This window comes from Carettochelys insculpta, chromosome 29 (assembly GCF_033958435.1).
Source record: "Carettochelys insculpta isolate YL-2023 chromosome 29, ASM3395843v1, whole genome shotgun sequence".
NCBI classification, from domain to species: domain Eukaryota; kingdom Metazoa; phylum Chordata; order Testudines; family Carettochelyidae; genus Carettochelys; species Carettochelys insculpta.
The window spans coordinates 814513-840094 of record NC_134165.1 but is presented as its reverse complement, the minus strand read 5'-3'; the positions used below and the strand labels follow the sequence as shown (position 1 = coordinate 840094).

Sequence of the window (25582 nt, the reverse complement as noted above, 5' to 3'; positions counted from 1 at the left end):
CGTCTGCCATTAGCTCTCCTCCTCCTACCACCCTCACTCCCAGGCATTGCCTTTGTCTTGGCACAACAAGAGGCATGGGGGGGAGCTGATATATGGGGCAGCCCTTTGGCGCCAGGAAGCAGTTTCCTGTTGGCTGTTCAGCCCCACAGGGTAGAAGTCTGTTGGCTCATGTGCATTCAAGGCCCTATAAAGCTCTTCTTATTTTTCCCAGGCTGTTCAGGGAGTGGGGAGGGAATTGAGACAAGCCCAGAAAACATTCCCGCTCCCTCTCCCCACACCCCCGCCCCTGGAAAATGGGAGGCCTGTGGCCCAGTAGTTTGGAATTGCAGGTTGTTACTTCCTGAGATCTGAGGCTTTGCTGTCCCCTTTGGGAATGGCAGCCCATGTGCTGCATATTGACCGTCCAGGCGGGTGCCTTCTGCTCTGGGGCTGGGCTCAAAGGGGTGGCTGGTTTTGAAAATAAATAAATGCCTTCTCTTGATGCTGGTCATCATTCTGCTAGGCCCTTGAACGCTCAGGAATGTGCTTCCCCTTGTTACCCTCTGGGATCCCAGTCCTGAGTCCAAGCCACTGCTCCCCTGCAGATTTGGCCGTGATATATGGGGAGCGCAGTCTTCCAGGCCAGACATGTTCTGTTCACATCAGCAGTGGCTGCAGAAGAGGGAATCTGTTTCCTTCTTAATTTCACACTAAGCTGCTTGTGGTCTGACCTCCTGTCTGGAAGAGCATGACGCTCCTGTTTTCCCCTCTTGTGAGCGGTAGCAGGGCCCAGAGTGGTGAGAGTGTGTGGCACATGGCGGGCGTGCACTTCCTGTGAGAATTTAACCCAGCTCCCTCTCTGCCATTGTCCTTCCCCACCTTCCCTCCCCTCTGTCCCTACGTGGTGGTGTTGTGGTGCCTTCTGCTTCCTGGTCGGGGAGATGAACTGGGCTGGTCTTTTTGCTTCTTCAGCAGTCTCTGGAGTGAGCCAGGTGTACTCAGTGATTGTTCTGGAGCTGCTGTAACCCAGCAGTGACTCTGGTTCCATGCTGCTGCCCAGAATGAGTGTCATTTGGTAGCTGAGGAAGGCTGAATGAACTCCCCCCCCACCCGTTCCTCTCCGTAGTGGGAGTGATTTTCTGAAGTATCCCAGTGGAAATGTTGGTGTCAAACCCTCACCTAGACAGGTGGTTGGCAGACAGCCTGAAGCTACTTTCCTTTGTTTGCATAAGATGCAGGTTGTGCTGTAACTCCCCACCGGGTCCCCCCTCCCCCTATTAGATAGTACTAGTTGCTCAGTTCCCTGCAGTTAGGAGAAGCTGCAGAAGGAATGCACTGGGGTGGTAGTGTGTTGAGGGGTCCGGGGTCCGGGGGGGGAGCGAAATGGTTTTGAGCCCTGGTGCTCACCATGGGGATTTCAAAGAGTCTGTATCCAGGAGGCCTTTCATTTGCATTTCGGCACTTCTTAATAATAGAGTTCTCAGCCCAGACCATAGATTGGACACCATGAGGAGCGGACAGGCGCCCTGTTACTCGTGGTCTGGTAACAGACAAAAATGTGCCTTATGACACGCCGTGGGTGGGGTGGGGTAGGGTGCGGCAGTGAAAACCGTGGCCAGAGGGCCTTGGGTTGCCAGTCATCCAAAGCTGGCTGGAGGTGCAAAGGAGGCAAAGTTGCGGAGCCAGAGTGCTGCAGGGCCAGTAAATCTGCAGCTGGCTGGTGGCATGAGCCCCAGCCATGCAACATGCTCCAAACTGGGAGCAAAGGCTGCCAGTCTGCATCCACCAGGCATGCCAGCTCCAGGTAACTGGGGAGTGGCTCCTGGAAGTGTTCTCTGGGAAGCTTCCAGGAACTGAGATTGTTCCAAATGGGGCTGGGGCCTGGTGTGGTTCCCTGGGATAGCCGCCCCCTCCGTCATGTTCCTGCATGTCTGCGTGTCAGCAGCCATCCAGAGTTTGGGGAGCTTTGTGTGTTTCTGCAAAGCCTGTTGGGGCCTGTGGCGGGAGTGCTGCTGCCTTCTGGGAGGTGTGCTTTCGCTGGGTTTGCTGCCATCCCTGATAAACCTCTCCCCTGTCAGGGCGGGGACCTGGTGTCTATGTTTCAGTTTGTCTGAACTGCCTGTGTGCCCCCCGATGAGTCATTCCTTTTGGGAGTTAACACTTAATTTAAGAGAGACCAGCAAATGGCACTGCTGGGCAACTGGTGCTTGCCAACCCTTAGAGGTGAAAAGGGAGAGCTGAGTCTTAAAGGCCCAGAGTACTGCACCCCCCTTTTCAGGGTTGCACAAAGTGGGGTGAGCAAGGCTCTGCAGGCTGGGTCAGGCTTCCCGTGTGCCCCATAGGGTCAGTGTAGTTGGAGAGCCACTGCCAGCCTCCCACCTCTGGAACGTCCCCGTTGTGCCAGTTTTCCGCATCTTGTTGCCAGGATTGTCTCTGAGTCACCCTGGTCTTGTGGCTGCAGCCAGGGTCCTGGAGGCAGAGTTTGACGGGTTCCCTTCCAGTGTGCGGCCCAGGGATTTGCGATCGTTTGCCCTGGCAGTGGCTTTTATGGAGCCCTGGAGATGGTTGCAGTCTGGCCAGTGCTTGGCGGCGAGCTGCAGTATGGCCAGGAGTGGTGGGATGTTGTCTGAACATTGGTACTGCTGTGCAGATAGGGAGGGCTCCACGCAGACCTGGAGGGAAAGTCGGGCTCTCTGGCACAGCAGTCCCTTGAGCGTGCAGACAGGGTGTTGGAGATGTGAGAGTTAGCCAGGTGGCAGCGAAGAGTATCCCTTGTCCTTGCTGCTTGGAATCTGGTCTGCTGCATATCTGAAAGGAGAGGGAGATGAGTGAGCATCCCGGGTGCTCAACCCGCCTTTACCTGCCTTCCCGTGGGCAGCTGACGGGATCTTTCTGTTTGGCATAGAAGCCAAGGGAAGTTAGGCACTGCAGGCCAAGCCCTAGAGTACACGGACGCTTTGCTCCTTTGCAGGAAAAGCATCTCAAATGCTGCTTAGACTCTTCGTGTTACTTAAGAGTTCTGACCACTTCCCGAGAGACCCTGGCTCCCAGGTCGCCTTTGGAAAGGGAATGTCAGCCCTGAAGTCACTGTGTGGCTTTTGAAAACCATCCCTACACTGCTGTCAGTTGCACTCATACTTGCATTGCCACTGCCCTCCCTGCCAGAGGCTTTGCCACTCCTCTCTGCAGCGGGAGGTCGTAGAAATCCCCTTAAGTGCCCCAACCCTGCCCCGCTTCTAGTTGGGGTTGCAAAGGAAACATGGCAGCGCAGTTACGTCTCAGGTGGGGAAAGAGGCTCTAACGAGTCCCAATTCTCTTGCAGGCTCCAGGATTTGGAGAAGGATGAAGATGGGCTGAGTGAGAAGGTAGGGCTCTCTTTTGGTCATTGGCATGTGATCGTTTCTCGCTGACTGACGCCTTCCCAGGGACATCCACCCGCAGATGGACTCTGGAGTTGTTACTTCAGTTAAAAGGGCTGTTGGGCCTGTGCACAAATGGCTTCTGTTCCAGTGCTTGTCTCCTGTGGGCCCCTCCACAGCAGCACTCCTGTTCTGCAGCCCTCTAGTGGGTATTTTGGAAGGTCTTCCTGGTCTCCTTCATTTGCCCATGTGTCTTCGTCAGGCCTGCCAAACAGGGCTCATTTGAGGAGTGACTTTGTTGTGAGCTGCCTCCTGCATGCTTGGCCAAGAGTCACGTCCGTTCTGAGTCTGGCTGAGGACAGTGATTCATTGGTATGGCATGGCGGCTTCAGGGGCCTCGGCTGCATTGTCAATGTTACGTGAGCAGCCGCAGGCTGACTCAGGTCAGGGCCCTTCGTGCCTGGTGCAGCTCAGACAAGGCAAGAGACAGAGTGATCAGGGCTGGTCCCAGAGACCCGGGACTGGCATCACAGGTCAGATGTGGGACCAGAGCTTGGAGTGGTGGCCAGAGGTTGGGCCAGAGTCAGGGACCTGTTACTGATGGCAGGATGTGGGAACAAAGCCAGAGTGAGGAGAAAAGCCAGGGTCAGAGTTCAAGCCCCAGACCTGGGGGCAAAGCTGGCATCAGAATCCATCCTTCCCCAAAGTCAGGGCCTGGGCCCAGAGTCCAAGAGTGAGGCACAATGCAGCTCTGTCACTACAGCCGGTGGGTGGGGGGGCAGTGGGGTCCTCACTGCATGGACACTTGCTGGACCTCCCCTGGACCAGTCAAGACAGTGAGGGAGGCTCTTTCTGCAGCCCCCATCCCCAGAGGGTATGGGTGGTCGTGTATGCAGCATGGGTGCCGGGTGGTGCTGGGTGCCCCCTCCTCTCAGATCTGGGCTCCAGGCCCGTCCCTGCAAAGTCTCCCACCCTACAGAGCTCTGTCTGAATGGGTGAGGCCTGGGAGGGGAAGTGGCTTGCTCAGGGTCACCCAGCAGGACTAGGACTCGATCCCCAGGTGTCCTGAGTCTTGGGCCAGTGCCCTGCCCACCCCAGATGTGCTGCTTGCCCCTTCTGAAGATCGGTCTGTACTGCGCCCTGGCGGGGGTGGGCTCTGGAGTCTGAGTAGGGAGCCTCCGTGCTGGTGAGATCCCTGCAGGGAGGTCGTGGCCCTGTGTTTATGGGCTCAGTCCGTTTCCATGGAGACTTGCCCCAAACTGGGCTTCTAGATCTCCGGCATAAGGGAAGAGAAGGCTGGAGACAACCTTCACCCGCAGCCAGCTGATGCCCCCTAGTGTGCGAAGCTCTCAGCGGCTCCGCCAAGGGCTGTCTGGCCCTCGGTCAGGGTGAGTTCAGTGAGGGGGTGACTGCGGGTTGTGGCTGGAGCCTGCCCTTGAGAACTACCCCTCACTGGGGATACTGCAGCCATAAATGCCAAGCAGTTGCCTATTATTGCCATAAGGCAGGGTTCTGGAAGGGCCACAACTGCTGCTGGCTCTGGGCCTCGGCTGGGACCTCTGGCTGCTGGGGTGAGGACGGAACATCCTCCCACCGAGGGCTTCACACATTGTCTTCCAACACAGCTAGTTCTGGCCTCTGCTGGAGATGGGGTGGCAGGGCCCTGCGCTGGCCCAGCCTAGCCCCACTGGCAGTATTGCTGTGAAATAGCACAGCTGCTCTCTTCTGCCCTGGCAAAGCAGCGTCTCCCTGCATGAGGCAGTAAGGAAGCCCCAGCAAGATGCTGGCTCGTTCTCTTTCACTGCACATACGGACACATCAGTACTACGTGTGCCCAGAAGGCAGAGGGTGAGTGGGGGGGAGCCAGGTGCTCGCTTATTGCCTGTAACACAGCAGCTCCTTGTCTCCTCAGGAGTGTGTGAAAGAGAAGCTGAGTCTGGTCCATGGCTTCCTACAAGCAGATGCCCAGAATCAGCTTAGTGACCTGGAGACCAAGCTGCACCGAGAGGAGCTGTCAGAGGTAGGGTGAGAGTCCAGCTTCTCCCCCTCGTGCACACATGTGGGCCAGCTGGCTGGGCAAGGGGGGAACCAGGGCATGGGCACTCTGAGCTCCTGCAGCCAAATGATGGGCTCTGAATTTCGGAGTTCACATTAAAAAAGGTGGAGAAGCCAGAAGGTGTGAACCAGGTACGGGTTGAACCTCTCTAGTCCAGCACCCTTGGGAGCTGACCAGTGCCGAACACATTACCAGCACTCCCACTACTCACTGGGCTCTTAGAAGACATTTAGGGATACAGGAGAGCTAACTAAGCACAGAACACTGAGAGCCAGGACTGGTGGCTGTGAAAACAGTTTGATGGGATCGTGGGAAGCTTGGCCACAGCCGTGTTCTGTGGAGCTCAGCCTAACTGAAATCAGCTGGCCCAGCGTCAACCTGCAGAACTGACACCTGCCTGAGTCTGCAGGCAGCCTGAAATAACAGAGCGACGAGGGGTGTGAAGGGCCCCGTTTGCCTGAACTTGGAAGCCTGCTGCCCCTTGAGCATGGGAAGGGCTCGGCCTGTGGCCAGCGTGGTTGTGGGACCCTGGGTGTGTGGGGGCGGGTGCTGTGTTTTTCCCGGGGAGGACCGAAGGGGCCCGGGATGGTCTGTGGTAGCCCTGTGGTGTGACTGGGCCTTGCTCCTGTAGGAGGGGTACCTGGCCAGAGTGAAAGCCTTGCTCAGCAAAGAGCTGTCTGTGGAAAACGGCGAGGCCCCAGTGCTCGGCCGGAGAGCCAATGGGTGCTCAGAGAGCGGCGCCGATGGCAGTGACGAGGATGTGGCGCGAGCGGGCTGCGAGGGGGGAGAGGATGATGCTGTGGAGATGGAGGAAGCGTCGTCATCTTCGTCATCACAGGCAGCCGGGTCGAAAACCCGCAAAGGCAGGAGGAGCCATTCCAGCACAGAGAGTAGGAGTCATGGGCTGCCGGGAAGCCTAGGCAGGGCTTGCCTGTCCTCTCTAGTCTTGCCTTGGCGGGCGCGTTGGCTGAGTCAGCCCTGCCCTGCCCTGCCGGCTGAACCCTCCCAAGTCCTTGGTGGAGGTTGGGCCAGCCCCCTCCCCGCCTCCAGCGCTCCTCCCTGCCACACCTGAGCAGGAACAGCCCCCTGCTGCACAGGGAGGGGCCTGGCAAAGGGAACTCCCCTTTGGGGTTCCTGGGGGAGGCTAGAGGCTGCACCCTGGGAGCTCTTCCTCCGGCTAGTTGAACGGCACGCTTGGCGGTAAATGCCTCGCCAGGCAAGGTGGGACTGGGTTTCTCCTTGGCTGCAGTGAGCAATCTCCCACAATTGGCTGGGCCCTAATACAGCACAGTGTGTCCGACTCCCGGGGCCAGAGGCAGGCTGCCCTGCAGCGCTCAGCTCTGCTCACTCTGAGCTGGGGCGTAGTTTTGGTGTGTCAGAAGGAAGGGGGCCTGGCCTTGTCTCTCCACCTTGGCACAGGGGAAGGCTTGAGTGCGTGTGGTCTAACACTAGGTATTCCTGAGGACCAAGTTCTCAGCCATGCTGAGGCCATTGTATACTGCTTTGGCTTCAGAGCAGGGAAAGCAGACCTCTGGGGATCCCCTGTGCAGAGGATCCTCTGTGGCTGGTGTGGAGCTGCCCTCTGCCGAGGTGCCAAAATAGGGGGCAGATTGGGTGCAGGGCTAGAGTGTTCTGCCCTGTGGTTAGTTTGTCCACCCTGTGGGCCAGAGGAAGTGGAGTGTGAGCTTGACCACCCTCAAGGCTGTTGTAATCTGCATGGGAGTGAAGTGGGTGGGGAGTGCAAAGGTGGATGGACCACAGGCGAGAATGGAGTAAAAGATGATGAGGCCCTCCTGGAGGAGATGTGCACCGGAAGGGTGTGGCGCATGGGCTTTTCTCTAGCCTCAAGTGACAATGGTTTGTCTCCCTCAACAGTAATGAGAGCTGGTTTTCTTCTAACAGAATCCCCAGCCAGTTCGAGGGTTACTCGGAGCTCAGGGCGGCAGCCAACCATCCTTGCTCTCTTTTCCAAAGGGTCAGTACACTTTATGTCCCCCCCAGTACACGTTATGGGCAGGACATGTTTTTATAATCTCTTAGCAGTTTGTTTTTCTAGCAGTTCATTAGTTCCCAGGGGGCACGTGGACCCGAATGCTTGCAGGTCCCTGAGTCTCATTGGCCTCTTACTTGCACAGCAGGAGAATGCTCACAAAGTGGTACCTCCACTTGTGAATCTGTTTGGTCTCTTAGCATGGGGTCCCTATTCTGTGGTAGGCAAGCCTCTAATACACCTTGCGTGTGGGACCCAACACCTGGCGGTCCTGGGGCGGGCCTGGGACAACAGAAATATCAGGTGATGAATGTATTAGCTTGATTTAGTTACAATTATTAGGGGAGAAGAGAGCTGGTGGTCCCTGTGAAGGGCAGAGATGTGGTGTGGGCAGGTCTCTGGACTGGGACTCTGCAGAGCTGGCTTCTGTTCTGACTCCGCCACTGACCTGCCTTATGACCTTGGCAAGACACTTTTCCCCTCCCACTCCTTGTCTGTTTCAGCCAGGTCTGTCTCACCTGTGTGTATGGGGCCCTGACCTCGGATAGTGCTAAAATGCAAACCATTAATGCAAGCAGTGGATCAGAACAGCTTAGCTAGTTCTGTGACCAGTTTTGTGACAGCAGCTGCTGCTGTTGGCAGTGCTTACAGAGCCCAGTGAAGCTGCACTCACAGCCTTGAGGCAGATGGTGCTGGTTTGCTCTGTTGTTCCATAGCCACCTTGGGATAGGAGTTTGTGCCTTTCAGAGAACTGAGCTGTGTTGTTGGCTTTCCTCGTTAGATCCAACAAACGCAAATCAGACGAGGTGAATGGAGAAGTGAGGCAAGAAATGAGTTCAGAGAAGGAGGAAGAGGAGGTGGAAGAGAAGGTATGTCCAATGCATGTTTGAAAACAAATTCTTAGGTGTCTCATTAGGCTGTTAAGGACCACTCCGCCATGCTTAGTTTGTGAAGCTGTTGAGCACTTACATGCATTTCTTTCTTTCACCTCTACTTCAAGGAGCAAGATGAAAAAAGAATTAAAATTGAAACCAAAGAAGGGTAAGAGCAGCTAATATTTTTTCAATCAGGTGTTTGAATGTTCTGACTTGTGTGGGTATGGACTAGATGACCTCTTGAGGTCCCTCCCAGTCCTACAACCAAGTGTGCACATGTGTGTGTCTGTCCAGGCAGAAGTTTGCTGTGAGTTTTGTTTTGGCAAAAAACAAAACAAAAAATTCACAAGATTTCTAGCTGAGTTTTCCTGTCCACATCAGACCTCACCGTAAACCGGGGCAGGCAGAAACTGTGTGAGAGAAATGGAAGCAAGTTTGTGTCCGAAAGAAAAAGGCTGCTCATGTAGCTCACTCATTCGTAACATGTCTGAAACCAGGGCTGACTGAGAGGGTCTGGTTCTGTGAATTCCTTTTCTGTGCTTCCAGCTCCTCTCTGGCTGCAAAGGCAGAGCTTTCAGCCAGGGCCTCCCAATAACATTTCAACACTGCTAGGTGCCCTGAGAGCTGAGTCAGTGGAGCTTTGGGCTTGTCTGCACACAAAAGTAGTACTTCCCTGTACCTCAGTTTCCTTTAACTATGTCCCGAGAGTAGTGGGGGTGAGCTGTGAAGCGCTGTGAGATGTGCTAATGAAAAGCACTTGAGAAGAGCCTAGGGATGCTTATTGTTAACGCTGCTCGTATAGTCACAACAGTGCAGCCCACACCCTGAGTGTGAATGCAGGACCCCGGCATAACTTTCCTCATACGGGGTTAGTTTACACTTGTCTGTGCTTGGGAACAAACCAGAACATCTCTCTGGCTACATCTACACGAGCCCCAAACTTCGAAATGGCCACGCAAATGGCCATTTCGAAGTTTACTAATGAAGCGCTGAAATGCATATTCAGCGCTTCATTAGCATGCGGGCGGCCGTGGCACTTTGAAATTGACGTGCCTCGCCGCTGCGTGTCTCGTCCCGACGCACTGATGGGAATAAGGGGACTTCAAAGTAGGCGGGGCCCTTTCGAAAAGGAGCCCCGTCGGGATGAGACGTGCAGCGGCGAGGTGCGTCAATTTTGAAGTGCCGCGGCCGCCCGCATGCTAATGAAGCACTGAATATGCATTTCAGCGCTTCATTAGTAAACTTCGAAATGGCCATTTCGAAGTTTGGGGCTAGTGTAGACACGGCCTCTGTGTGGCTGGCCATTCAGAATAAGCATCCTTTCTCCAGTTTAGTCTGCTTTGCAAGTGGAATTAAGCTAAACCAGAGAAAGGTGACTTTGTTCTGGCATAAGAGCGTACACTTGGAGAGCTACTTCGCTGTAAAGTCACACCCTGCCCAATACTGGATTAACTTCCTGTTAGAACTGCAGCCACACTAAATAACTAGGTGGCTTAAACCCCTCACACTCCAGCTGACGTAGTTGTACCAGGACAGAGCAAGTGTGTGGTGAGAGGCCTTGGCTCCAGAATCGCTTAGGTGCTTAGGAAAGTTTTATGTTCTCATGGCTGGGCATGTGAGTCCCTTTCCCTGCTTGGAAAAGCCCAGCAGGAAAGCTTGGTGAACTGAACAGTGAGTAAAAACCCTGAGAGCAATTCATACCGCCCCCAAAACCCTCTTGGCAGTACGTCTGATGCCCCTTCGCACAGGTGAGAATGAGTGTGGCCTGTGGTGAGAGCTGGCATATGGAGTCTGGGAGCAGTTGGGATTTGAAGTGCCTTCCTGCAGAACAGAGCCATGTAGGTGACAAGGGGGTGCTGACTTTTTGGGGCATCAGAAAAGAATCATTTGCTTGCCTTGGGGGTCTCTCCAGCAGCCAAGAGCACTGAGCAGGTGGGTGGTGGAACAGTCTTGGTTGGCTTTCTTGCCCTGTCCCTTCATTCCATGTCTTCATGTGTTTGTGCCCAGGTCTGAGGTAAAGGAGGAAGCGACTCAGGTGAAAATAGTGCCACCTGCTAAAGTGAGTGTTGTTTCCTGCTCTTGGCAGAGCTTGGGCACTGTCCAAGTGCTGGTGTCAGCTTTCCAGCCGCTGTGGGGGGTGCGCAGTCAAGAAAAAATACTCTGCAGCACGCACGTTGTTCACAGTTTGGTGCGATCTTCTGGTACAACATTAGCCGCATGGATGCAGTGTAATGGGGGGGCAGTGTTGCACAGTGAGTGCAGCGAGTCTTTCCCCAGGCCGTGCCTGGCTGGTCCTGGACAGCGTGCCAGGTGCTCGTGGCTCGTTTGGCTACTCTGGGTTCCTGGCAGATACAGGACTGGCCATCAGTGTGGGAATGTGTAGTGACATTTACAGGGGGCTGAGGCTGTTACTGGGACAGTCTCCTGAGGTCTCACATGGTCTCCTTTGCAGACCACTCCTCCCAAGTGTGTGGAATGCCGACAATACCTGGATGACCCCGACCTGAAGTTCTTCCAGGGGGACCCTGACAATGCGGTATGCAGAAGGCTGGCGGTGTGGGAAGGTGTGGCCGTGCTGGGGGGGTGCAGAGGCACAACGTGTCCCTCTCTCTTTCAGCTGGAGGAGCCGGAGATGCTGACGGATGAGCGCCTGTCCATTTTTGATGCCAACGAAGATGGGTTTGAAAGTTACGAGGATCTGCCCCAGCACAAAGTGACCTCCTTCAGGTAAGGCCTGCAGCCAGGGAGAGGCTGCCTGCAAGCTGCACCATCTGTGTTTGCATTCCTTGGGGCAGGTCTGACTGCAGGGTGGCCGTCTCCTGCACGACGGGGTGAGGCTTAGGCTGCTTTCCCACACGAGGGCTGGAGTTGGGCTTGTGGGCACGCCCTCTGTCAGTCAAGGGTGGCGAGTGGCTGCATGGGTTGCCCGGAGGATGTTTAATCTGTGTAACACCCGGGAGGTGTTGAACACTGTGTGATGGGGACACGGCCCTTCTCCTCTCTTGCCTAGCGTCTATGACAAGAAGGGTCATCTGTGCCCGTTCGACACTGGCCTCATAGAGAGAAACATCGAGCTGTACTTCAGTGGGGCTGTGAAGCCTATCTATGATGACAATCCTTGCCTGGATGGTAAGCGCCTCTCTGTGCTGCACTGGGGCAGACCTGTCTGATGTCCTGGGCCTTTCTCAGTTGGAAAGCTGGGAAACCTGCTCTTCGGGCCCTGCATGGATCTGAGGCAGGGCAAGGATTGCTCTGTGCTCATGGCTGCCGTGGGGAGCTGTGGTTACTGCTGCAGCATACATCGGGAAGTAATTCCACCCTTGCTTGCATGGGGAGGGGTGCTGTGCAGCACGGATTGTAAACTGCGGTTCCACAGCCGCCTGTTAGTGGCAAGCGGCTGAGAAGCTGTTGTGAGAGCCCAGTTCTCTGGAGGACTTCAGCATGTGCAAGGTGCCCCCATTCTGAGCCAGCCCTGTTGCTCGCCTGTGGCTGCACAGCGTAGGTTAATGGAGCTGCTGGCCCTGGGGTGGTGGTGGCAGCAGCAGGACTCCTGTGGTGCACTCCCAGGAGCGTGAGCATGTGTCTCGCATCCTTCTCAGGTGGCGTGAGAGCCAAGAAGTTGGGTCCCATAAATGCGTGGTGGATCACTGGCTTCGACGGAGGAGAACGAGCCTTAATCGGTTTCACCACAGGTAGGTCTGTGGGTCAGGGGTACTTAGTGGGGCTGGAGGGACCACAGGGTTACTCTAACTCTGTGGGCTGGGGGTGGGAACTGAGGCACTCGGTGCCAGACAGGCTGATGGCTGGTGCCGGGCGCTCCGCTCTAAGTACACAAGCCACAAACGCTAATTTCCTGTGGGCTTGTCCAGCAACCCCGTGGGTTTGAAACTCTTGCTGAAGGCCCTTTGGATGGCACACATTAGGACTGGGCTGGAGCTAATGAGCTAAGCTGCTCTCGAGCTGGTGCGTGCATGTGCCGGGGGGACCAGCAGGGCTCTGTTCCTGAGGCTCCGTCATGCTTTTCCCAGCACGCGCCCGTTACTGCTTTGGGCCTTTTGGCTGTCCCTAACGCTGCTGCAGTCACATATCTGGCCGTCTCTCCCTGCTCCAGCCTTTGCAGATTACATCCTCATGGATCCCAGCGAGGAGTATGCACCCATCTTTGCCTTAATGCAGGAGAAGATCTACATGAGTAAAATTGTGGTGGAATTCCTGCAGAATAACCCTGACGTCAGCTACGAGGACTTGCTGAACAAGATCCAGGTGAGGCGTCGTGTGTCTGTCCTTGGGTCTCACCACTGGGTTCCCAGTGCCCTTGTGCTTCATGGACGGTGCCAGTAGATCGTGGGCAATGTTCCCTGTAAGCTGAATGCTTGGGCAGCCCCCAGCAGTGATTCAGGTGCTGCCTGCTGATTAGCAGAGCATGTTTCTATGGGTGGTGCACATACTCTCACGCCCGGGTGCACAGAACAAAACGTATTCCACCCATGGGCGGAAAAAGTTAGAGGGACCCTGGTCATGGCCGTGCTGCTGGACAGAAGGGTGTTTGGCTCGGGGGTTGCTGGATGAGTCATGATAGGGGAACCAGTGGCCTATGTGCCTCTGAACTCTTGTGCCCCGACGCATCCCCAGGGCCTCATGCGTGCGATGTAGCATCAGCTGCACTCCACAACGGTGACGCTCAGTCTCCCAGAGTGAGTGAGGGGCTGACCTCTTTGGGGCCCAGCCTGTCTTCTGCACCCAGGGCCCCCCAGATGCTGGCTGCTTTGAGTGGAATGTGCCAGGTTGTATAGGACGGCCGTGCTGCAGGCTGGCTGTCCTGTGACCCTCTGCTGCATCTTCCCAGACAACAGTGCCACCCGCAGGGCTGAACTTCAACCGCTTCACAGAGGACTCTCTGCTGCGGCACGCCCAGTTCGTGGTGGAGCAGGTGGAGAGCTACGACGAGGCCGGAGACAGCGATGAGCCACCCGTGCTCATCACGCCCTGCATGAGAGACCTGATCAAACTGGCTGGGGTCACCCTGGGGAAGAGGTGGGCTGGTGGGAGGACAAGGGCTCCTCCTGCTTGTCCCCTTCTGGAACCAGCTGGGGTGTGGGCTTGTACAGGCAATGCGCCCTAGGCCTGCTCTGTGCATTCACCCCCTGCCTTATAGCAGGTGCTCTCCCTGTGTGGACAGACACTGGGGAGTCTGCTGGCCAGCTCGGGGCAAGAGGCACGACGGAGCTTGGCTAGAAATGAGGAATGCCCCTGTACTCAGTTTCTTATCCAGCAAGGCTGGCACGAAGGAAATCCCCTTCGCCTTGTGGCCTAGGGGCCGGGTGGCCTAGTGGTTAAACACTGGGTTGGATCCAGAGGACCTGGGGTTTGTTCCTAGCCCTGCTGCAGGCTCCCTGTGCAACCGTGAGTGCGCCCCATGCTTCTGGGCCTCCGGTCCGCATGTGTCAGCGTGGGATGTGGGGCGCGTTGGACACGTTTGCTGCCCAGCTGGCCGTTCACACAGTGTGTTCCGAGGTTCTGAAGTGTGTCTCATGCCCGCATGCTGTGGCTGGCAGGCCGGGGTAGCAGTGGTGGTGAGCAGAGCGGTCCATGCTGTCTCACGGAGCCAGAAGTGCTCTGCCCTGCTCTCCGGGGACAGGGGAAAAGCCATCGGCTTGGCTTCCGCAGCACCAGGCAGCTGCTGAGCGTCTGTGTTCCAGGCGAGCGGCGCGGAGGCAGGCCATTCGCCACCCCACCAAGATCGACAAGGACAAAGGGCCCACCAAGGCCACCACCACTAAACTGGTGTACCTGATTTTCGACACCTTCTTCTCGGAGCAGATCGAGAAGAATGAGCGAGAGGACGACAAGGAGAACGTCCTGAAGCGCCGGCGCTGCGGCGTCTGTGAGGTGAGCAGGGGCTGGGCCACAGCTGAGCTGCATCTGAGCTAGGCTGGGGGCTGGGCCAGCCCAGCTCCCAGGAGAGGGCTGGGAAACGGGTAAGGCTAGCTGGCCTCCACTGGCCTGTTGGCTGTGGCTGGCTGGGGTCCCTGTGGGGAGAGGCCACGTACTCAGAGTTCTGTTGGGGTGCATCCTCCTGAGCAAGGCATGTGTTTCCCTGCAGTCTGGAGAGCGGCTGCACACCAAGGTGAGCCTGTTCTGGGGGAAGGAACAGGGCGTCCTCCACTTCACGCCGAGAGGGCCAGGCAGTGTTCTTCCCAGGTTTCTCTTTGGCCAGAGCGGCTCCATGGGGGAGGGACCTGCAGCTTTCCTGCTCAGTTCCATGGCCGCTTCTAGTCGGTCCCAAATCAGGAGCGCCTTAGAGACTAACACTGGATTAGGTTGTGAGCTGTTGTGGGTAAAACCAGTTCCTCAGGTGACTGGAGTAGCAAAGTAGAATCCAGGGATTATCTAGTGCATGGGAGTGTGGCATTACCTGTCCCTGGTAGGACCGGCATGGGGGGTGTGGAGTTTCCTGTCCTTGGTAGGACCGGCGTGGCGGGAGATGTGTGTGTGAAGTTACCAGTCCCTGGGAGGACTGGCCTGGGGAGTGTGGAGTTTCCTGTCCCTGGTAGGACCAGCGTGGGGGGGTGTGGAGTTTCCTGTCCCTGATAGGACCGGGATATGTGTGTGTGTGTGTGGGTGGAGGTACCTGTCCCTGGTAGGACTGGTGGTGGGGTGCGGGGGGGGATGTGTGTGTGGCGTTATCTGTCCCTGGTAAGACCGGCATGGGGGGTGTGGCGTTACCTGTCCCTGGTAGGACCGGCGTGGGGCGGATATGTGTGTGGAGTTACCTGTCCTTGGTAGGACCAGTTCCTGAAGCAAATGAAGCAGGACACGTCCCCTTCCTGTGAATGTCTAATGTGGGGAAATTGCCTTGGACTAAAGCCAGCGTGAGTCTTTCCACGGGCTGTGCTCACACCCTGTGTCCCCTGTTGGCTGTGGCCAGGACCAAGCCCTGATGGAGCTGAGCTCTGGGTTCCTCTCATGTAGCCCACATCCTGAGAGGTGAGTTACTCCCGTGGCTCCTCCACTGTTCCCAGCTGCTCAGCCTCCTCTTTCTGCTCCCCCTGCAGGTTTGTCAGCAGCCCGAGTGTGGCAAGTGCAAAGCCTGCCAGAACATGGTGAAGTTTGGGGGCAGTGGCCGGAGCAAGCAAGCCTGCCTGCAGAGGAGGTAACTGTCCTGAAGGCAGCTGAGTACTGGGGAGCAGCGCAGAGCCAGGCTGTTGGGGCTTGGAGACCAGCAAGGGGATTTCTTTACACCTGGGGGAGTGGGCATTCCTGTTCAGGAAGTCAGTGGTTTCGGACAGCACATCGGTGTCTTACAGACATGGCATTACTAGCCAGGGATCCCAGGGGAGCCCAGGTACGTTTGGGAAAGGCAAACATAGTTTCCATCTATAAAAAGGGAAAAAAGAACAACCCAGGGAACTACAGACCAGTCAGTTTAACTTCAGCACTGGGAAAGATAATGGAGCAAGTAATTAAGGAATTCATCTGCAAACATCTGGAAGAAAATAAGGTGATTGGTAACAGCCAGTATGGATTTGTAAAGAACAAATCATGCCAGACCAAACTGATAGCTTTCTTTGACAGGATGACGAGCCTGTGGATAAGGGAGAAACGGTGGATGTGGTACATGTACCTAGATTTTAATATGGCATTTGATACAGTCTTGCATGATTTTCTTATCCATAAACTGGGCAAATACAACTTAGATGAGGCCACTATGAGGTGGTTACATCACTGGCTGGATAACAGTTCTCAGAGAGAGTAGTTACTAATGGTTCGCAGTCACACTGGAAAGGCATAACAAGTGGGGTTCCATAGGGATCTGTTTTGAGACCAGTTCTATTCAATATCTTCAATGATTTAGACAATGGCATAGAGAGTACACTTATTAAGTTCACAGATACCACCAAGCTGGGAGGGGTTGCAACTCCTTTGAAGGACAGGCTCATAATTCAGAATGATCTGCACAAACTGGAGAAACGGTCTGAGGTAAACAGGATGAAGTTTAATAAGGACAAATGCAAAGTACTCCACTTAGGAAGAAACAGTCAGCTTCATACATATAGAATGGGAAGCAACTGTCTAGGAAGGAGTACTGTGGAAAGGGACTTAGGGGTCATAGTGGACAACAAGCTAAATATGAGTCAACAGTGAGATGCTGTTGCAAAAAAAAGCAAACATGATTCTGGGATGTATGAACAGGAGTGTTGAGAGCAAGACACGAGAAGTCATTCTGCTCTACTCAGCGCTCATTAGGCCTCAGTTGGAGTATTGTGTCCAGTTCTGGGCACCATGTTTCAACAAAGATGTGGAGAAACTGGAGAAGGTTCAGAGAAGAGCAACAAGAACGGTTAAAGCTCTAGAGAACGTGAGCTCTGAGGGACGGCTGAAAGAACTGGGCTTGTTTGCCTTGGAAAAGAGAAGAGTTAGAGGGGACACAATAACGGTTTTCAAGTACCTAAAAGAGGGTTACGAGGAGTAGGGAGAAAACTTGTTCTCCTTGGCCTTGGAGGACAGGACAAGAACCAATGGGCTTAAACTGCAGCAAGGGAGGTGTAGGTTGGACGTAGGATTAAACTTCCTACCTGTCAGAGTGGTTAAGCACTGGAATAAATTGCTTGGGGAGGTTGTGGAAACTCCATCACTGGAGAGATGTAAGAGCAGGTCAGACGGACACCGGTCAGGGATGGTCTAGATGGTGCCTGGTCCTGCTGTGAGGGCAGGGACTGGACTTGATGACCTCTCAAGGTCCCTTCCCGTTCTAGTGTTTTTATGATTCTAGTCTGGCACCCCATCTCCAGCAGGGCTGGCTCCGGCTGTGTCAGAGGGCAGTGCAAGGCAGCGATGGCATAGCCTGCCACGGGATCAGCTTCCTGCCCTAACACACCAGGGTTTTGCTTGGCGCTGTGAGAGTGTTCCCAGTGCAGGTCGAGATGCTTCATTAGACACTCCCATGTGCTCTCATTCCGTGAACTGGCTGCTGTCCCAAGGAGAGCTCATGGTGGGGACATACGGGACATGTTGAGCTTGGTGTATAAAGTCAGATGCTATTAGCGATGTATTTATGGAGCCTGGGTGAAATTCCCTCCCCTTCCACTACAGAGCTGGCAAAGGGCTGGGTGAGGCAGGGATGGGATCACCTGTCTGCCAAGGGGGTGAGCGTGGAGGATGTAGCAGAACTGCGTAGGAAGAGTTCAGGGTGGGCTGTAGCTGGGAATAATAGCTAGTGTCTCAGCGTGTGGGCTGCTGCCACATGTCCCACATGAGCCTTGGGTTGGGCTGGAGCCTGCTGAAAGGCTGGCCCTGCCCTGGCAGGTAGTCGGGATGGAGCGGGTGCTTGACGGAGGGGGTCTGTCTATTACCGGGGTGCTGACTGTCACTCCTGGCCCAGGTGCCCCAATCTGGCAGTCCGAGAAGCCGATGAAGATGAGGAGGTGGACGATAACATTCCTGAAATGCCATCACCCAAGAAGATGCTGCAGGGGCGGAAGAAGAAGCAGAATAAAAGCCGGATTTCCTGGGTGGGGGAGCCCATCAAGGTAGAGCCAGAGGAGCGACCAAGCGCGTGGTACACCAGCGGGAAGGGTGTGTTGCCTGGAATTGGTGTGAGGGATCTGGCTGGCAGAGCCAGCTGCAGGATTTCTGCTGGTGTCCCATCCCTGGGCCGTCGACACATTGCTGACAGCCTTCACTTCCCCTGCCTGCAGCCTGCCCTGCTGGAGTGAGCCATGAGAGGGCAGTTGCTGTTGCCAATTGCTCAGGGAGCGTGCAGCCCTGCAAGGCTTGGGTCTAATGGCTCTTCTCTGTGCAAGGGGACCTGGCTTTCAGCTGGGCCTCTTCGGTCTCCTCTGGCATGTTTACTTTGCCAGTAGGCTGCACTGGGAGCAGACTTGAGGGGGCACTTGTAGGTCTGTTGCTGGGTAACCCCAGATCTGACCCTTCCCTTGCTCCCCGAGGCCTGGGTACAACCTCGCGTCGCGCTGCAGTTGTCACCACCTCCATCAGGTTGTTTGCAGGCTGGGCCATGGCTGAGTTCTCATGTGTGGGGCACCCACCGGGGACGGCGAGAAGCACTGTGTCTGGGAACAGAGGGGCGGCGTTCCTGGCTTCTTCAGCCCCACCGGGGGAGCTGCTTGAGGCTACCCAGAGCGGCGGGGTCATGGAAGCTGCCCTCCTCCTCCCTCCAGCATGGGTGTGACTGCCTCTGGGCCAGCATGCCAGGGATTGAGCTAGGGCACTGCAGCTCAAAGCAGGAGCTGCTGGCGCTGGAGCCGGAGCCGGAGGGCTGGGGCTCTGCAGCTGGGGCTGCGCAGACCCAGGCCCTGGAGAAGGTCCGGTAACACACTGCCCTGCGGGCTCCGGATGCTGGCTAGCAGGGAGGGCAGGGAAGGGTCTCTGGTGTTGTGCTGTGTGATGGATGTGGGCCAGTTTTAACATGCAGCTTTTGTTGGCAGCGCGATGGGAAGAAAGACTATTACCAGAAGGTGTGCATCGATTCGGAGACACTAGAGGTAGGGGACTGTGTTTCCGTCAGTCCGGACGAACCCTCGAAGCCTCTGTACCTCGCCAGGTTTGTAGTGGTCGGGGCGAGCATGCGCGCGTCCATGTGCGGGAGGATTCTGGGAAGGGTGGGGGCAGGGCGCATGGGCGTTTCCTGTGGCAATGTCTCTGTGAGTGGGGCTCTGTCTGCTGTTACTGCTTGGTGTGACAGTAGGTTCTGGAGGCCCCTGGCTAGCACAGCCACCCCATCCCCACCCCCACATGCCGGGATCTGCATGTACATGTACATGGTGGGGGGCCTTCCACACAGCGCTTGGTTGAAGTGCACAGGACAGATGGCTGGGAGGGGAGACCCGGAACCCTCCTGCACACAGAAGTGTCTGTCGCCTCTTGTCATGGAAGGGCATCAGCTGCGCAGGAAGGACAGCCGGGGAGGAAAGGTGGAGGAGATGCACTGTATGTCAGAGGGCAGTGTGACTGCTCAGAGCTCCAGCAGGAAAAGGGAGAAAAGCCTGAGAGCTTCTGGATTAAGTCTAGGGGTGAGAGCAACAAGGGTGACGTCATGGTGGTCGCAGTCTGATATAGACCAGCAGAGCAGCTGGAGGAGGCAGGTGAGGATTTCTTCAGACACCTAAGAGAAGCTTCCGGATCACAGGCGCTAGTTCTCATGGGGAACTTTGCTCACTTGGACATCTGTTGGGAGACCAACACAGCCACGCACAGACAATCAAGGAAGTTTTAGGAGAATCTGGGGACAACTTTGTGGTGCAAGTGCTGACTGAACCAACCAAGACCATGCTCAGCTCGACCTGCTGCTTAGAGACAGGGAGGAATTGGCAGGGGAGGTAGACGTGGGCTGCAACTTGGGCAGCAGTGACCATGAGATGACAGAGTCCAGGATCCCAAGCAAAGGAAGACAGGAGAGCAGCAAAATACAGACTGTGGACTATTTCCCTAGGAGGGTGGTGAAGCTCTGGAACGGGTTACTGAGGAAGGTGGTGGCAGCTCCTTCCCTCAAGGTCTTTAAGTCCAGGCTTGACGAAGCCCTGGTGGGGATGATTTAGTTGGGATCGGCCCTGCTTTGAGCAGAGGGTTGGACTTGCTAACTTCCTGAGGTCTCTTCCAGCCCTGTGGTTCTATGACTTGCCCATGGTCACCCAGCAGGTAGGGACAAAGTTGGGAAGAGAACCCAGATCTCCGGAGTCCCAGTCCAGAGTTCTCCTCGGGGTCTCCTCTGCCTGGGGTTTCTTTAGCCCCATTGCAGCTCAGGCCTGTCTGGTGACAGGAAAGCCTCTGTGGCTCAGATGCCTGGGGCGATCGGTGCTAACCCAGGAGCCCTCCCCTTGCAGAGTCACTGCGCTGTGGGAAGACAGCAGCGGGCAAATGTTCCATGCCCACTGGTTCTGCCAGGGCATTGACACAGTGCTGGGCAAGACCTCGGACTCGCTGGAGCTCTTTCTGGTGGACGAGTGTGAAGACATGCAGTTGTCCTACATCCACGGCAAAGTGAACGTCGTCTACAAGCCTCCCTCGGAGAACTGGGCCCTCGAGGTGAGTGGCTGCCAGCCCTGCAGAGAGATCCTGTATATAACAAGGGTAGTCTGGTGGGAGAGCAGGCCCCAGGACTGGTGGGAGGATCAGGGCCCAGCTGTATGCATGGTGGTCCCTGCTTGGAGGAGCTGGCAGTGTAATGGGTGGGGGGAAACAGGCACAGACAGAGGAGTCGTCTTGCTGAACAGCACCCAGCAGGTGAGCCGCAGAGATGGAGCAGAATCCAGGTGTCCTGGACGGCCCCCCTCCGTGTGACAGCCTTGGGAGAGGTTTGAGGGGGCACAGAGGTTCCTTCTTCTCCCCACAGGTGACACTGCCATCGATCAAGGACCATGGACACGTGACAGTCGTGTGTCCGACAGTGGGGTCCTGCCAGCTGCTTGTTCTCTGGCCTTGAACCTGAGAATTCTTCCCCCTCTAGGGTGGGCTGGACATGGAGATCAAGATGGTAGAAGATGACGGCAGAACCTATTTCTACCAGATGTGGTACGATCAAGAGTATGCCAGGTTTGAGTCGCCTCCCAAGATCCAGCCCTCAGAGGACAACAAGTACAAGTGAGTATAGGGGCTGGCCACTTGCAGGAGCGTCTGAAGCTGTGCTTGGCTCATCCAGCTGTGACAGGGCTTCTCCAACGAGCTTAGGCCCCATGTTCGGTGTGTTCTGCTTGCTTCCCTGCCAGGCGCATATTGCCCACCCTGGCCAGGTTTGCACAGGGGGAGTGAATCTGGGCTGGAGCATTATAATAAGTGGCTTCAAAACAACAGGATCAGACAGCTGGTACTGGTTTCCTCAGCTTGGCAGCCTGGCCAGAGTCCCAGACCATCACTTGGGGCTTACGGAAAGCACACCGTTGGCTCAGATGCTCCGTAAGAGTGCTATCTGGTAGTGTTTTCAGCCTGTCTTGGCTCAAACAGGAGTGCTGATCAACTCCCCTCCTCTCGCTGCAGGAGGGTATGGGTGAAAACCACTGGCAGGTGTGGTGTGGGGCTTGCAGAGATCAGCTTCCCCGGGGGCTGGTGTGATGCCTGTGATGGAGGCAGACCCCACCACCGGACGCTTGGGGGCCAACGAAAAGGCGGTTTACAGGCCCCATTGGTATCCCTGCCCTGGGCCGAGCCCTGAGCTACGTTTGCTCACCCTCCAGCTGCCTTTTGCCTCCTGCTCCAAGCCCTCTGCTTCCCCCAGGTTCTGTATGAGCTGCGCCCGCTTGGAGGAGGTGAGGCAGAAGGAGATCCTCAGAGTCCTGGAGCCCCAAGAGGAGATGGACGGGAAGATGTTCTATGGCATGGCGATGAAGAACGGGGTGCAGTATCGCATAGGAGATGGCGTCTTTCTCCTGCCTGAGGCCTTCTCCTTCGGGTGGGTTCTGGCCTGGTGGGCATGGGCTGGTGGTAGCACCCATGGCTGTCTCTTCAGCCCTTCCCTTAACAGAGAGCCATCAGGCCTTGCTTTGCCTGTAAGTCACGTGCCAAACAAAGCAGTTGTGAGTGGACGCCTGCATTTTTAAGACCATGATGAGCATGTGGTCCGACCTCGTGCCCTGGCCAGAGTGGCTCCCACAGTTTGGGCTAGAGTGGGTGCGCTCTCGGGATGGAGAGTCCACCGTGTTCTTCGGCAAGCTGTTCCCAGGGCTAATCGCCTTCCTGTTAAAAATCTGCCCCTTAGTTCTAGTCTGACCTCTCTCTGGATTCCACCTCCAGCCACTGGGTCTCATTCTAACCCTTGTGCTAGGCCAAGGAGCCCTGAGCTGTTCTATTTCAGGTTAGGTTTAGGTGACTTCTTAACTTTCTCTTGGGGAAACTCAAGAGCTGCTTCAGGTGGTTTCTGGCTATACAGCCCCTGTCTGGCTGCTGCTGGGTGAGCTGGAATAAGGTTTGGGGAGGGGCAGGGGAGGATGTAGCTAGCTGGACACGTGGCTGGTTTGGCTGAAACTGGCACAGCCTGGCTCTGGAATTTACTGGCAGGCAGCTGGTCTGTAGCAGAGGAGGAAATTTGTAGAGATGTGTATCAGCCTTCGCCTGGGGAGCAGCAGCACTGGCTTGATGACCACGAGAAGAGCCCTTGGTCTGAGTGTCACATCGCTGTTGCTTATGGGAGGGTGTCTGTGTGTGTTGGTGGCACCTGGGAGCCCAGTGTGGAGCAGGGCCCATTGTGCCATGTTCTATACCAGAGAGAGCAAAATGCGCTCTGCAGGCTGGATGTGGCCACCACCAGGCGCTTCGGTTAAGCTCCCTGCATGCCACTCCAAGTGGCTGGTTGCAGGGACCATGTGCTCTCTGTGCCCCTGCCCCCAGGCGTAGGGGGGTTTTACATGCTGCCTTGTTCCTGCACAACCTTGAACCTCCCATTGGCTGTTTTCCAGCCAATGGGAGCTGTCTGGGCTGTGTGTGTGTGCAGAGGGAGCATGCCCGAGAGTCCCACTGGGCTGCTGGCTGGGAGCAGCCTCAGATTAGCATTTCCCAGACGGAGTCTGCTCCTGGCACCTCAGCCCTTCCCACACCCCAACTCCCTGCCCCTCCTTCACCTGAGCCCCATACCCCCTCTCAAGTTCCTTCTGCACCCACCCTCCGTGCCAGACCTCACACCCCCTCCAGCTACTATGAGGAGGAGTGCGGCCCTTGACCACTTCCCAAACTTTGAGTGTTGTCCCACCCCCCGATCTGAACAGCCCCCCAGCAGTCCCAGCCCCCAAGTGCTTACAGCCTACGTGACTCAAAGTCTTGCACTTTCCCCTGAAGCAGCTGGTCAGAGACAGGCCCTGGGCTGGGCAGTTTTCTGTGGCAATTGCGGCGATCGAGGGTTTGTTTCAGGAGACACACATCCCAGCAGTCCCTGGGCTTTGACATGACCTTGCAGTCTCCTGGGCTCTGCACACAGGAGAGGAGACCCCCCGGGTCCTGTACTGCCCTGCTACAGGCAGGTGCTCTGCTTCATGCCGTGGTGGAGAAAGCTGAGTCGCGCCAGGCCAGGAGCGCTTTATGGGGGCAGAGGCGCACAGCATCGTCTTCTGAAGGGTGGGTCGGTGGACAGCCCGGGATTTGGCGTTAGCACCTCTGACCTCCTGCTGTGCTCTCCCCCACTCCAGCCTGAAGCTGGCCAGCCCAGCCAAGCGCCCCAGGAAGGATGCTGTGGATGAGGAGCTGTACCCAGAGCACTACCGCAAGTACTCTGAGTACATCAAGGGCAGCAACCAGGATGCCCCCGAGCCCTACCGAGTGGGCCGCATCAAGGAGATCTTCTGCAACATTCGCAGCAATGGCAAGCCCAACGAAGCTGACATCAAGCTGCGTGTCTACAAATTCTACAGGTGAGCATTGCCCGGTCTGGGCTCTCTGACTCTGGCAGGTCCTGTCTGGGAGGAGCAGCACTGGTACGTGCCTTCTCCGCCTTGTGCCAGGCCAAAGCCAGCCTGCTGTGTAGCTAGGCGAACTCTCCCTGGGGTCTGGCTCTATCCCTCCTGGAGGTAACAAAGGTCTGTCTGCACTGCAGCCAGGACAGATTGCTTGCTGTGCAGGCGGCAGCTCAGGTCAGCTGCTGGAGTCCAAACCCTCTGGGGAATGTACTCCGTGGCCAGCCCGAACCACTGCCTGTGCTACGCTGCAGTTTTAACCATGCTAGTGCCAGGAAAGCCAGGAGGTGTGTGTCTGCGGTGGGATGTGCGCTTCCAGCATCGATGCACGCTGACCTGTGCGTCACTCAGATTTCTGTCCGGGCTCTGCACTGTTCCTAGGGTTCCTCCCAGCCCTAATCAGGGGTCTGTAACTGAAATAGCGAGAAGGGCCAGTTTTTTTCAAATTGAGTTACAAAATCAATCCTTCCAGAGCCTCAGTGCATGTGAATATGAGAGCGTCCTTCATACGCAACGTCAGACTGGGCTTTGTCACCCCTCTTTTAAGAACAGCCACACACAGTGATTTGTACCAGTTGGGAAGTTGTTACCCCTGTCCCTAGGCTGTACCTGCCTCAGCTCCCAGACCCTCCACCCCATCCGTGAGCTGTACGGGCTGTCACTGCTCCCCCTGCGGCCACCTCCTCAGCATGCCTGTGTGGTTCTGGCAGGGGCAGGCTGGGACGCCCCTCCTCCCAGCTCCCCTGCAGCTGACTTCCCCATGTGGAGCACACAGATGGCTCCCTGTCCTGCCAGCTCCCCCTGCCCCACTGCACCTGACTGCTCAGTGGTTCCAGGGCTGCCGCCATTAAAACTGAATGACTACATCCCTGTTTAACTGTGGGCATTGTTCAAGCGGCGGCAGCCTGCAGAGCCGCACATGGAGTCAGCAGCAGCAGTGCTTGGAGCTGCCAGGGGCTCTGGAGCCGCAGGTTGCCAACCCTGCTCTAGTATCAGAGGGGGTAGTCGTGTTACTCTGGATCTGTAACAGCAACGAAGGTTCCTGTGGCACCTTATAGAGTAACAGAAAAGCTTTGAGCATGAGCTTTCATGAGCACAGACTCACTTCATCAGATGCTGGTCATGGAAATGTGCAGGGCCAGATATAAATAAGCCAGAGCAAGGCTGGGGATAACAAGGTTAGCTCAAGGTTAACCCTCCTCTAGGTCATCCATCAAGAGCTGCTCCACCCCTGTGGATGTCCTGCTTCGATGATAAAGCAGCTGCCTTATTTATCAGAAGAGATCTAATGGTCCCCTGCAGCGCTAGCTAACGGCTTGGGAGAGATCTGGGTGAACACTCCTGAGCCACTTATTCGAGGGGCCCAACTTTACCCAACACGGCAGTGTGCGGGGGAGCATGGCTGTGACATGCAGTCCGTCTCCCAGTCCCCCCCACCCCTCCCTAAGCACTGGCCTTAGGAAATGTGACCTGTCTGCTGCAGGCCCGAGAACACCCACAGGTCGGTGAAAGCGAGTTACCACTCAGACATCAACCTGCTGTACTGGAGTGATGAGGAGGTGATGCTGGACTTCAAGGCGGTGCAGGGCCGCTGCACGGTGGAGTACGGCGAGGACCTGACGGAGTGCATTCAGGACTATTCGGCCAGCGGCTCTGACAGGTTCTACTTCCTCGAGGTGAGCAGCTGGGGGGGCAGCTTTGCTGCAGGGAGTTGGGTGGGGTTTGCAGCTGACCGAGTAGTTGACACGAGGCATTTCTGGAACTGACTTGCATGTTGTAAAATGCCCGTATCCGTCCTGGGGCTGGTGCTCCAGAACCTTTGTTGCAAGTCTGGTGAGTGCATGCGGGGCCCCGAGTCTTGGGTAGAACCATCTCTGGCTGCCCTGCCCTGCCCTGCCCTGCCCTGCCCTGCCCTGGTAGCCTTGTTCTGT

At 56.2% G+C, this 25582-nt stretch overlaps 1 protein-coding gene across 5 annotated transcripts in view; it reads left to right on the top strand.

The window, feature by feature from the left end:
* DNMT1 (DNA methyltransferase 1) overlaps positions 1–25582 on the top strand; it is a 56980-nt gene that overhangs the window by 23508 nt on the left and 7890 nt on the right. For 3 of the 5 annotated variants that reach the window (XM_074979627.1, XM_074979629.1, XM_074979625.1), the window contains exons 2-23: positions 3302–3344; positions 5251–5358; positions 6026–6284; positions 7297–7369; positions 8166–8253; positions 8385–8425; positions 10267–10318; positions 10712–10795; positions 10877–10986; positions 11270–11388; positions 11859–11951; positions 12371–12522; positions 13106–13293; positions 13959–14148; positions 15315–15412; positions 17642–17789; positions 18705–18820; positions 20100–20301; positions 20723–20856; positions 21488–21661; positions 23388–23609; positions 25135–25327. In XM_074979627.1, coding sequence (XP_074835728.1) covers positions 6200–6284; positions 7297–7369; positions 8166–8253; positions 8385–8425; positions 10267–10318; positions 10712–10795; positions 10877–10986; positions 11270–11388; positions 11859–11951; positions 12371–12522; positions 13106–13293; positions 13959–14148; positions 15315–15412; positions 17642–17789; positions 18705–18820; positions 20100–20301; positions 20723–20856; positions 21488–21661; positions 23388–23609; positions 25135–25327 — 2562 coding nt within the window. In that variant the 5' untranslated portion in view covers positions 3302–3344; positions 5251–5358; positions 6026–6199. Of the gene's footprint in view, positions 1–3301; positions 3345–5250; positions 5359–6025; positions 6285–7296; positions 7370–8165; positions 8254–8384; positions 8426–10266; positions 10319–10711; positions 10796–10876; positions 10987–11269; positions 11389–11858; positions 11952–12370; positions 12523–13105; positions 13294–13958; positions 14149–15314; positions 15413–17641; positions 17790–18704; positions 18821–20099; positions 20302–20722; positions 20857–21487; positions 21662–23387; positions 23610–25134; positions 25328–25582 lie in introns of those variants that run through there. The other 2 variants (XM_074979626.1, XM_074979628.1) reach the window with 2 other exon arrangements.